The 12,863-nt window shown below is 33.4% G+C and overlaps 1 protein-coding gene across 1 annotated transcript in view; it reads left to right on the plus strand.

Annotated features, from left to right (window-relative positions):
* LOC108741430 (G1/S-specific cyclin-D2-like) overlaps window positions 1-12,863 on the plus strand; it is a 41,174-nt gene that overhangs the window by 4,559 nt on the left and 23,752 nt on the right. Inside the window, exons 2-4 of the mRNA XM_018476244.2 lie at window positions 695-780; window positions 1,130-1,193; window positions 12,116-12,281. Coding sequence (XP_018331746.1) covers window positions 695-780; window positions 1,130-1,193; window positions 12,116-12,281 — 316 coding nt within the window. The remainder of the gene's footprint in view (window positions 1-694; window positions 781-1,129; window positions 1,194-12,115; window positions 12,282-12,863) is intronic.

Here is a 12,863-nt window from a genome sequence, read left to right on the forward strand (position 1 = left end):
CGGCCGGTACCGCCACAACCGCTATGTCCCTGCATTTGAAGCCTGTAAATCTTCGAAAAAATTCATTTAAATTACATTTTGTAAAGGGCCATATTGATCTATATTAAATGTGCAATGTATTTAAAAGTACGTAATTGGAAAAGGATGAAAAAAAATACAATATATACATATATCACTTATTTCTAAAATTTGTTTGCTCTTAAGTAAGATTGTGTTATTGAGCTGTTTTGTAGTCAATAATACTTCAAATTGCAATCGTTTTACTGTTGTTCAATTTGATGCATCTAATTTCAGTTGTCTTATAATAGCAATATCAAGAAGCACACTTGTTGGTTCGTTGCAATGTAAAAGATTTCATTGAAACGACGACATAATTGGGAAGGGTATTATTATTAAGTTTTTTCATTTTATTTTCAAACGGATTTGCTTCATCGAGCCCCCATAAGGTAGATTTAATTGTAATAATTATACATGTGATAGTTTTGCTCCTTCAGACTCATATGAATAAACCTATAAGGCAATCCTCATTTTAGTATCACTACTTTTTTTTTGGTGGGATTTTTTTGAGGAATCTACGGGGAAATCCCTATATCGGCATGCCCTTCGTTAGCCACATGAGCCCCGCACACTACATGGGGGCAAGTACCCTATAAATTCTAGTCGGGTTCTAACACCGATCATTTTTCTGTTGCAGGTTTGCGAAGAACAAAGCTGTCAAGACGAAGTATTCCCTTTAGCAATGAATTTTATGGATAGGTTTTTAAGGGTTTGTTGCATAAGAATCTCTATAATTATCGACAACTATTGATATATCGATATTTAAAGAGAACTACTACGATAGTTATTAATATATCGATAGTTATCGACATATCGATATATTCGATAATTGTCGGTAGTTATCGATACATTGATAGCAATAAGCAACTGATAACTATCGACATCTTTATCAATATATCGATAGTTATCGACATATCGATATATTCGATAATTGTCGGTAGTTATCGATACATTGATAGCAATAAGCAACTATGTACGTAAACTTGAAAAATCGATAGACTATCCCTAGATGTTGTGTTGCGTTTTGTAATTTTCTATTTCCCATTTAAATAACGCAGTAGTAATGTTTNAGACCATTACCTGCCCAAACATTAGTCTTTTATACCGATCACAGTATCACCATAGAGCAACTCAGGGTAAGTGATCAACAACAATTGATATCTTATTCTTAAACGTTTCCTCGTGCGTTCAAGTATTTCAACATAAATAAAGACACTCAAAGAATTATTTAAATGGCGCCAGGACTTCTTATCATTAAATTAAATGCTTGGTGAAATAGTTTCTATTTTCAAGGTATAATAATTGTATATTTGTGACTGATAAGACTACTTTATAAGAGATAAGTTTTACCGAGCCTGTATGACACTTGTAGGTCATCAAAACAAAAAGTTGTTATTTTACATTTATAGAGCATTATAAATCTATTTATTGCTAAATTATTTTGCTAGTTTTTTGCCTTTGAGTTAAATAATCAGTTATTCAGAATAAAAAAAAGTATTTTTTATTTTGTATTTGCATTTTAACTGCAAGCATTTCAAATAAATCACATCTCTGGTATATAGGTACTTGCATAAAATCATCATCGACAAAATCTCCATCGTCTTATTAATCTTAAAATCAACAAACTGATGAAATAAAATCGTCGGCAAAATCCATACCTGTGTCTTATGTGGCATACCACTGCTAATAGACTAGTATTTCCTTTCATTAGAAGAGCTATTTAATCGAATTGGCCGTCTTCATGTTTAGTGTGCGGTACCATTCAAGAAAATACAAGCACCCATGAATTTAAATTTTCTCGGAAGAGGTTTGCCTTCATACGCGTTTGTATCATAAGTGCCTTGTGGTGCACATACAGAGACGTGTTTAAAAACGTGTACAAGGGTATACACATCCATACCAGCATGAATACCAAACCATACAGACCACCATGGCAGACCCATCTACGATCTACAATTATATAAAACCGAGGGATATTGATTAAAAATTATAAATCCTTTTCAGTTTCAATTCTAATTTTGCTGATCTCTTTCGCTCTCTGTACAATTTGTAGTTTGTAGCTGAAATTGTAGTAACTATTTCGAAGAAAAATGTGCGCTATGTGGTATTTGTGGTAAACAAACCATTGTCCCATTTAAGGAATTATTACCATGTAGTACTTTAAAAGGATTCGATTAATTCTATGTAATTTAGAACCTGTTTTACGCTGTCTAATCGATATCATGTTGTAGTTTAAGAACTATTTAACACGACGAATAAGTATCACATTAACCAACTTGAAGAAAAACAATAGCGCCACTATTTCTCTAGTATTTAGAATGTATTTTGCAATCAAATCATTACGACAAATCATCATACAAAAGTAAGAGACTTACTGGGTCTTTAGCTTATGAGTGGTGACAGTGCGCGAAGAAAAAGTCTAGGAATTTCGTAATAGCCTTTTGAAAAATTACATAAAGGATTTCTTAATTTCCATTCTATGCAACCAAGTTTTTTCTGAATCAAAAAATAAACTGAATTCGTATTTAAATTAAATAAGTACGTATAAGGACTTTCGAAATGGAAAATCTCGTGGAAAGCAGCGACGTACCACAATAATCTTTTCGATAAATTTTCAACATGATCATAAAATTAGCAAATGTTTTTCACTTTTGCAACAATTAGAAGTGGGTACATGAACTTTCAAGACCTTGTAGACATATCAGCCGTCGGTGGTAAATGGTGATATTTTAAGTGTGTAGGTATGATATATGTACTCAAGCTGGTGAACTTTACCGGTATGTTAACATAAGCCGATTCATAATAAAAATCAATGAATTCTAGTGAGGTTCGATTCTTCTGATAAAAATATGACGGTTAACCTTCGGGAGTTCGTTATCCACAGGAAGTTTGTCTAGGAACGAACAAACTTCAGGCGACAATGGATTTCCTAATATTTGTCCGTTATCACTGTGAGATCTGAGAGAAATCGTAACTTTACCTCTTGAGCAGTGCGCCGGAGAGCTTTCTTTTGATTGCCGAAGAAATTGATCCTTTATCCCGTAGTCAGTCTTTGAACGATAACACGGTTTATAATCCCACTTGATCTCTCCGAATAAAAATAGAATTGGGAGTAGGAATCGCTCTTATCTTTTAAAACAAATAGTCTTAAAGTCATGCTTTTATGCATACCTACCAACTAAATCGATTTTCTTTTTCATTCAACAAAAAAACCGGTCAAGTTCAAGTGGGACTCGCACACCCAGGGTGTATTTGGATTTCCCCTTTATTTGTGGTATAAGATAATGCCAAATTTCACAATTGTAGATCAACTGGCAGTATCCTATAGGCTTTGATTCCTTTGTGAGTGCTGTTGACTTATAAGTTTCACTTTTTTGCAACTCCAAGGGTTTTTTTTTATGTTTTCGTGGAAGAGGGGAAATCTTCAAAAGATACCCAGCCGTCCGTACGACTGGGTAGTGTCGGATTCCCGAGGAAGAAGTCCTCGGATCTACCGACTAAAACCCCTCTACCTCAGGCCGTTCTAGGACCAACTAGGGTCCTCTTCAGCCGTCCAAGGGATTGCACCTTGGTAACTAACAGGAAAATAGACAAATGAACAACGAAGTGAACCTAAATGGGTTTCTTTTATCTTTTTGAGTTACGGAATCCTAAAAATAGCGAAAATGGAAAAACCCCCATGCATAAAGCGAACTAGAAATGACTATCTACCTGTAATCCATAAAACATGTGCAAATTCATTTGGAATTGTGTTCTGAAGGTTCAGATTGTTGTCATCAACCCTTCGCTAATCAGTATTTAAGTTTTCCTAATTTAATTAATAATCTTTTGCTTTTACTGTCATGTGCCGTATTTGTTAGGGAATAATTAGTGTATAGTAAGTAAAGTATGTATGTTTAGTCAATGATCTCTTATGTTTTATCATGCAGGTACGTAGGTAGAAAATATGTATTTAATTTGGTAGCGCTACCGCCAATGGGTTGTGAGATTGTGTGATTCGTATTATGGGAACATTGTTTCACGATAAACCAACGAGCTACATACGCGATATACACATGTCGTAGTTAATAAGTTCTTGTAATCAAACCGTTGAGTTATGCGATAATAAATAAGCAATAAGGAAAAGTCGCTTATCAATTTCCTTAGACGAACACCGACAGGGCTAACACGATTATTTATTACTAGGAATTTAAAATTTCCCACATAAAAACAAAAGAATCCTTAATAATGGTTCGTACGTATTATTTTAATTTACTGGTCTCCGTGCTAACTTCATGATAGTTATGACAGTCAGCCCCTATGACGGAACGACTAAAATTGAAAGTTTATTGCCTATCGGTAAAAGGTATGCTAATACGTTTACGTCTGATTTTCCATGGATTCGTTGGTAGTTAGCATCCAAAGTGTTTTCCATCGGCAAATTTTGATTCGGTCATTTCCCATGGATTATTTTTTTAGTTTGTTGTTGTTTGCAAACAAAATGCAATAAAGCAAGTATGTAGTGTCTTCTGTTTTTTCACAAAACAAGAAAATAGTCATTAAAAGATATACGATAATAAATATTGAAGACCGACGCAAGCCATTTGCATTTCATTTCTAGTTCTACAAGCAACGGTAACTTAGCAGTCAGGATAGTATAAAAATTAGTTTAATCAAAGGTGAATCTACATAAGATGACGCGTCATGGCGCAAACGATACGCTCTGCATAGGGTCTCCATATTCTATTTTGTGTTTCTTGTGAAAATTGTAGAATTATGTGTTATTTAAGAATTTCATATTTTTAGTTTTTTATGTAAAACCCTTGAATGTTTTACGCATACACAGATTGAGCGAACGTACCCATGTTTTCTAAATTCCTGTTAGCCAAATCTATCGATTTCGGTGTTCAACGGTGAAGTAAGTATAAGTATAATATGACATCTAAATGCTAATTTCTAAAAACTGAAAGATGTTTATTTTTATTTGCTTCCTTAAGTGTTATCGTGAAATCACAAAAAAATATGTCAGTTGAAATAAAGTCGCTGCCTTAATTAATTCCTATATACATACATATGTATACGGTGATAACAGAAAAATAACAAATACAGCTGATCGCGTTTGACCTTTGTCTTGACCTCCTCTGAATTCATTGTGAAGAACATTGCGTACATGCACATATATATTTATATGCCATTCATATACCTAATCACTGGCTGGTCCCACCAAATACCAAAAGCTGATGATGAATAAGGAACGTGAATTACTTAACGTCTGAATCCTTAGCAACAGAACGACACCGTGTTGCCAAAGTTTTCACAGTTATTTCACAACTGACGAGAGACATACAAAAGTATTTTTCATTCGGACTGAAAGTCCGTGGTTTAAATGAAGTCTTTTCTTGTTTATTTAAAAAGATAAAAATTCAACGTTCATTTTGAGACATCCGAGAAATCATATCCACGGACTTGATCCTTGGAGAGCTTTTCACTTGTTTATTTTAAGATGTTACTGAAAAATTTCTTCTAGAAAATTTGACAGGAAGTCTTGACGTGTCGTGCAATCACATCCATGGACTTGATCCTTGGAGACCTCTTGCACTTGTTTATTTTAAGATATTACCAGAAAATTTCTTTTAGAAAATTTGTCAGGAAGTTTTGGCAGATACATGAACTTGATTCTTAGAGAACTTTTTCACTTATGCGATAAAGATTGTGTATCGTTTGACAACTATGTCCATGCTCGATTCTGTTAAATTTGCATATAGTATCGTCGTTGTACTTAATGTGTGGCACAACTTTAAAATCAGCTGATTTAGGCTGACGTTTCGCTAATTTGGGCTTTACGTCTACCGCTTCATCTTTATTTTTTACGTGTTAATAAGTATCGCAAACAACCGAAGGACAATGAACCAAAAATTCGTAACCGAGTAAAGGTGTGCACTCTGCTGTACATATATAAGTACATACACATGAATTACACTTATAAATAACAGTAGTACTTCTACCTTTGTATGACTGTATGTATTATTTATTTTGTGTACACTGTACACTCTTCCTTGAAGTAACATTTATACTGAAAAAGTACTTTAAGGGTTAGCTGGGGAAATGTAGAAAGGATTCTTTATTATACAATAGCTTCATGAAATAGCAAATATATTAAACAAAATTGAAGTTGACTTAAACTTTGACTTATTTTGTAGGGGTAAAAATAGCGATAATCATTTTTCTGACAGAGAATAATTAGTAAATTGATAAATAACATATAATCAACTTGGGTCGTTGAAAATAGCTTTGGTAAAATTATTTAATTCATCTTCAGTATAACGAAAATGATTTGTAAAATGAGAATTCTTTTGGCAATAATTTATTTACTTATATTATATTGTAATTCAGTAAAAGGATAAGTGTTGTATCTATCGAGCGAATGTAAACGTACAAAAAACCATTCATAAACTTTAAGGAGGTTATCAGCATCTTTCAACATTGTAATCAGGTTTTAATAATGCTTTATAAACATATTATTATTATTATTAGTTCCTTTTAGCGAATAAGTGTTAAATGAACATGACAGAACTATCTTTTGTTTAATTGTTTGCGAGGGTTAGTTATTTAATAATATTTTCTGTTTGGCTTTGCATTCCACCGAAAATATCCATCAATCGGTACAACTCAGCAAATACTTCTTCGGAGAATCTCGACGGGGGTGGAGTTTTACCATGGAATCCTGTCAGAAAAGTACCTGCTAACACTTTCTTTGATTCATAGGTTTCTCTTCTTTCTAAATATGTCTATATGTATGGATATTACGTGGCATTCCTAGAGGAACACTGGGTAGCTGACAAGGCACAGTTTCTTTGGAGGCTGGTGGTGGTGGTGGTGCCCATAAAGCCGTTAATGTATTAGATATCTAGGAATGTCATCTCTTTAACGCCACTTCCCGCCACAACTAATTTATTATCCCTTTGTATCAGCCCGTTTTAGAACTCGAAACGAAAACTTCGATAAGAAAAGCAGTTCATAAATAAAAAGGACTCAGGCCAAGATCAGATAGTTATGGATTAATTAATTTCAAGATTGTGTTGTGCGTTAATAAGTGATTGCAATAATCTACGTACTAAACTGTATCGGTAAAAGTTCTGGTGGTCATGCATTCGGTCAGGCCGTACGGAGAAAACAGATAAATAATTGATTTCTCTTGCGATTATAGACTTTATCCACTTTTGTGTTTTACGATACTGATTTGTTTAGTTCGCAGTAGTTATTTACGGTTGTACCTCTAATAATGAATTTGATCGACTTTAACTGGTTTATTAGTCAATGTTTGAAGACCATGCATATATAAATAATCTACCTGGTTTGGGAACTTCCATGTAGGGGTTGCAAGAAGAAAAAGAAAAAGGAAATGATAATAATTTGCAATACTTAGATACACATCGATACTTAACGGAGTTAATTTACAAGTGTTTATTTAGCAGTTTACAACATTGTATTGCACTATGGTATAGCCGTTTTCGACATAAAACATATAAATGACCCTCAATTGCCTATCAAATTAATATTACAGTATAGGGGCTATTAAATGCCCCTTAAGAATATTCTTTATAATTACGATATTTTAGCCAATTATTTTCTTATAAAATACTTTCATCACTATGGTTAACACTTAACTGATTTAGATAGGTACTTACGTCGTGTTGCTTATTTAATTTCAGTTTTATGATTAAATTTACTAAATTGCAAATCTTTTCAATACCGTTGATGTAATACATTGTATCTGCTGAAACCTTACAATTTCACTACGATGGTGATGGTCGTTCATAAGAAATGATTATATATGCACGTTGTTAAAATTTCAGAATGGATAAGTAAAATTTTTCACTCTAGTTCTTGCATGCAATGTCTACTTCCTTTAACGATAATTTTTTTAAATTTCATCAGAATTTAGTAAGTAAATAAGTGAATATATTTCCTGCACGTATTACGACATGAAACAATTATATTATTATATTGTAGAGAAATAGAAATAAAACAATAATTAAAACTAATAACAGATAAATTTTATTATTCGGATCCTTGTGCAGTTTCATTAACATTATGAACTGCTGAAATTATTGCTTTAAACCGACAGATAACACATAAAATAAAATGTTAATTGTCGTAGTTCGTTAACCTATTCCACAATTTTACTGGAACAGAGTTTTATAATATTTGAAAAGCGAAACATAGCCTCGCAATAAGTTCCCAAGAAAACTGATAACGTCCCTTAGAATTCTCTTCGCTTTAATATCTCTATAAGGAACACGACGCTAAAGTAGAAATTGATTTGCCACTTGCAATACTTAATTAAACAAGAAGTAATTAATTTTGTAATTCTTGCTTCTGTTTTCTTTTGTCGATTTTCGTTTACGGTTTTGTGTTTTTTGGTATCATTATACAATTATTAGACATTTATAAACTTATTGGGTTAACTTTTTAAGAAAGTAGTAAATTTTCTCTTTAAATAGCAGGCCCATGATTCGTCCATGACATTTGCAATACAAAATTTCTGGTATAATATGGTGTATGTTCACTTTCCTGACAAAATAGTATTGAGTCCTTACGAAAATGTAGTACAAAATTTTTCGAATGTTTTCGTTTTCGAAATAAAAGTTATTAAAAATTTACAATATTAGAATACTAGATCTTAATCATTTGGACTTTTATTTCTGAGACCACTTTAAACAATATATTTATATGATTCCATTTGAAATTGCAGCAGAATTATTCCGAAATTTTCCGATGCGTTTGAGACAATTTCCGCAATTTTTTTGACTTCTACTCATGTGAGTTAATTATATTACTCACAGTTTTTGAATAATTCATCTTTTTTGGCTTAAAATAAGGTAGTGGATTTACCTCTTTTATTTAGAAAGAATGATTATGAATGACTCTATGTTCAGATGGATTCAGGAATCAGTTTTAACGAATAGGTGCATAGTAAACTTATTTTAACGATTATCAGTTAAAGATAAGGTTTTTCTGTGACGATGGAAGCCAAAGCGTCAATGGCGCCACAGGAATCGATCAATAAATTTGTTCGATAAGTTAGCGGAAGAAATTCATAAAGATTATGATCATGAAACGGTGTGGAAATGTAAGATTTTGAGGTTTACGAGCAGAGTTTGTGAATGAGTACTAAACTAAACGATAGATGATAGAAGATTGCTGGTTAGAAAGCATCACTGAATGGTAGAAACGTCTGGACGAGTGTCGTTTAATTTCACTAATTTGATTTGTCGATAGCGGCTTTTAATGAATCTGCTGAATAACAGGCTGGACTGGTCTTCCACTAATGGACATTCCGTGCAAGCCATCGAACGAAGACCCGACCTTCATCCCTTCTTCTTCTTCGTCTTCTTCGTTATTTTCTTCTTATTCTTATTCTATCTTGTTCGTCCTCGCCGCAAAAACTGGAGTCCTCGTTCACTCTCTGCTTCGTCAATAATATCATCCCATCATCCACTTATTGCTGTTCGATGGACGGTGGTGTGTAGTACGGTATAGAAATATCGGTGGTTACACGATGATGCTTTTCTTTCTCTCTTTCTTTCGACGAATCAAATTTATCAAAATTCAGCGGAGTATTGGTTATGCCGCGTTTCTTGTACGCATATTACTTTGTAAGATTGAGAAAAAGCCGTCGAGTAAGAAAAGTTCATTTGCCGTTTTAACCGACAATCGCGGATGGAAAATTTTAAGATTTTGCATGTTGCTTCTTATAACGTTACGTTTAAAAGCAGTGTTATGATAATGAAGTACATGTTTGCAAGTCGTTTTTATGTGTAGTTTTATAAAATTAATTTGCTTCTAGTTCGTTTCTACACTTTCGTATGTATATCAAAAGGGTTAGGAGCATTTCTATAAGATCATTCACTGCTACAGTCTCTTCCCTATTCTTAAAAATGGTTAGTCCTAAAAATTTAATATTTAGCATATATAGTAATAGGCCTCGTTATTTGCTGTTTCTTTTATATTTTCTAAAAAATTTGGAGGATTAGAAACTATAAAATCTAAATATGCAAGTTTTTAACTTTTCTCGATACTGTACTTGAAGTTTCCCTATCTCCTTTACAACCCGTTGCTCAAATAAAGGGTGTCCTATTATTAATTTCTGTTTGTATATATTGCCGGACGCGTAGGCCAAAAGCATGCCCTAGAATTTTTGAAACTGCGCACTAAATCGTGAAAATAATACAGTTTGCAGAAGTTTACCTGGATCAATTTTCTTCGTTTTATACAAATCTAATTATTATATGTATTGGAAGGAACTAATTCTTGTTCGAAGTATAATTTATATTAGAAGTTATTAATTAACACACTGAGAAACCTAACCTACCCTAACCAAACATGTTAAACTCCATTTCTTATTTGTCTTATTTGGCATGTTATCAGTTATCAGATTTGTTCATTTCTTTTCGTGTTCTTTAACATGTCACAAAAATTATTAACAATAAATACATTTCATATGGTCGCTTTGTTCCGGAAGTTCTTCTTGCTACCAAGAAACACGACATGACGATGATTTAAATGTTTGTCATTTAATTAAACCTAACACGTCTGACTAATTGCATACATATACATAACGTGCATAATTAGCGCTATTTCTAAATGAGATAAGATTCGATACATATTACGTATAGCTATTCAAGAGGAAAACTGAAAAATTATCTGACTGGCGCCTGTATATAGGCATACATATGTATAATATTTAATAATACATTCGTATTTAGAAGTGATGCACGTTATTGTTTATTGATGTCAATTTTTTGGCGAAAATAGTCGGCGCCAGTTTCTGACGTACAGATACAATTTAACAATGGAAAATAACCTGCAGTGTATTCGGTTCGCTATTGTTGCCTCTATTATAATGTCACAAACTTGAAATGTGCGCACCCTCGTACAAAAGCGCCGTATAGAAGTCAAAGGATCCGATTTCGTCGTTCTCGGAAGAAGCAGTGCATGAATGCGACCTCCGACCGAACTACCTGTTAATATTGAGAAAACATGGGGGGTGGTTTCTCTTAAATCCGCCAGGAATGTAACAGGTACATTTCACAGGTTCACTCAACAACCCCTCGGTTTTTTCAAGAGAAGGCCAATAATGTCCCACTTATAAATTCCACAGTAATAAAGACCTGTCCAGCGTGTCCGTTAAACATAATAGATACAGTTGGGACCATCAGAATTGGCAAAGTCCGTAATAAATTAACTGTGAGAATGGACGTACCTTCTTTCTTGCTTCTACTTGGGACTGTAGTCATTTGCAGCGTTCCCAAAACGCCCTTGTTAAATTAGGAAATGCTTTATGAGTAGTACAGAGATAACCGAATAATAGTAAGCGATACAGCGGTTACAGTTTGTTTTGGTACATAAAAGATCAGAGTCGACTTTATAACTGCCTGGTTGGAATTCCTAAAAATGTTGAATTTTCTTTAAGGTCCGACGCAGGTAACATGTTCAAATTGTGCTTGTCTGTATCTCTTTCTGTTGCATATTAAGTGGTGTAATGTTATTTCTTTTTCTTCATTACTGTCCGCTGCAATTCCTACCTGACATCTCTTTTCTATGTCGTGAGTAAAAGTAGGCGTTCTGTCAACAAACGCTCTAGTCTAGTTAGTAAGTTGAAAGAAAAAAGTAACTGCGACAATTTTATTGCTGAGTATGCCAGTTTTGACCGTTCCAACTATAGGCAGGTCACCCTTGCGATACATGAACACGCACTAGTTTTACTTGATGGAAATTCATTTGTAGTATTAGAACACTTGCAATTTCCACAACCCTGTTGTTAACTTGATCATTATGGCTTCTTTAGAAGTTACAAATGTAAAATTCAATTAGTTCCAAAATATTGTCTTATAAGAATAGAGAGATCTCTGCTAGTTAATTGCAAAACGAAAACATCTTTCTGACAATTTTATTATTTCGTTAAAATATCTTTTAAATCGCTTAAATATGAAAACTTGTTGATATATTAATTAATTAAATGAACAGTTTAATTATAAGAGACAGTAGTATTACCGTTTATATTTATTTGTTTCAGAAGTGGGAAATTCTAGTCTTAAGCAAATTAAAATGGGACGTTGCAGCTGTAACACCCCAGGACTTCCTGAGGCATATTTTGTGGAGGTTACCCGTCGAATCCGTAGGAATCAATTATGATATTGTAAATAGTCATGCGAAGACGCTCATATCTCTCTGTGCGCGAGGTAAGTTGTTCATATCATAATAGTTATCTCAGTTTTACATTTGGGAGCTTAACAACGTTATTAGATCTCGGTGAGTGGTCGAGGTACTTTATTCAAGGATTTTGTTTTGCATGCTCTGCTTTTATTTTATGTATGTATGTATGTAAGAATGTGTATGTATTGTATGATGACGATGATGATTGTGAAGAATAATAGGAAGAAATGTTGCTCCAACTCGAACTTATTACGTACGTTTTAAATATTGTATTATACATATGTATAGACAGACGTAGGTCCAGACGGAGTAGAGAATCAACCTAATTGTGGCCCCAAATGCTCGACTCAATTCTTGTTTCTAAAACACGTTTGCCAATTCCTCCGACCGTTACACCAGATTAGATAATTTTTAGTATCATTCCTAACATAATAATAAGGTTTATTTATGTGCTTATTGAACATGATGCACACTTATATACACTGATATTACCTATAAGCAAGGAATAGAAAGCCGAATAAACCCTCAGAAAAATTGACTCCTCGTACTTTCGTAAGCTAGACTAATTACTAAACTAAAAATGAACCAGACGGGTTTTGTATTCTTAT

This window comes from Agrilus planipennis, unplaced genomic scaffold (assembly GCF_000699045.2).
Source record: "Agrilus planipennis isolate EAB-ADULT unplaced genomic scaffold, Apla_2.0 scaffold275, whole genome shotgun sequence".
In the NCBI taxonomy this organism is placed as follows: domain Eukaryota; kingdom Metazoa; phylum Arthropoda; class Insecta; order Coleoptera; family Buprestidae; genus Agrilus; species Agrilus planipennis.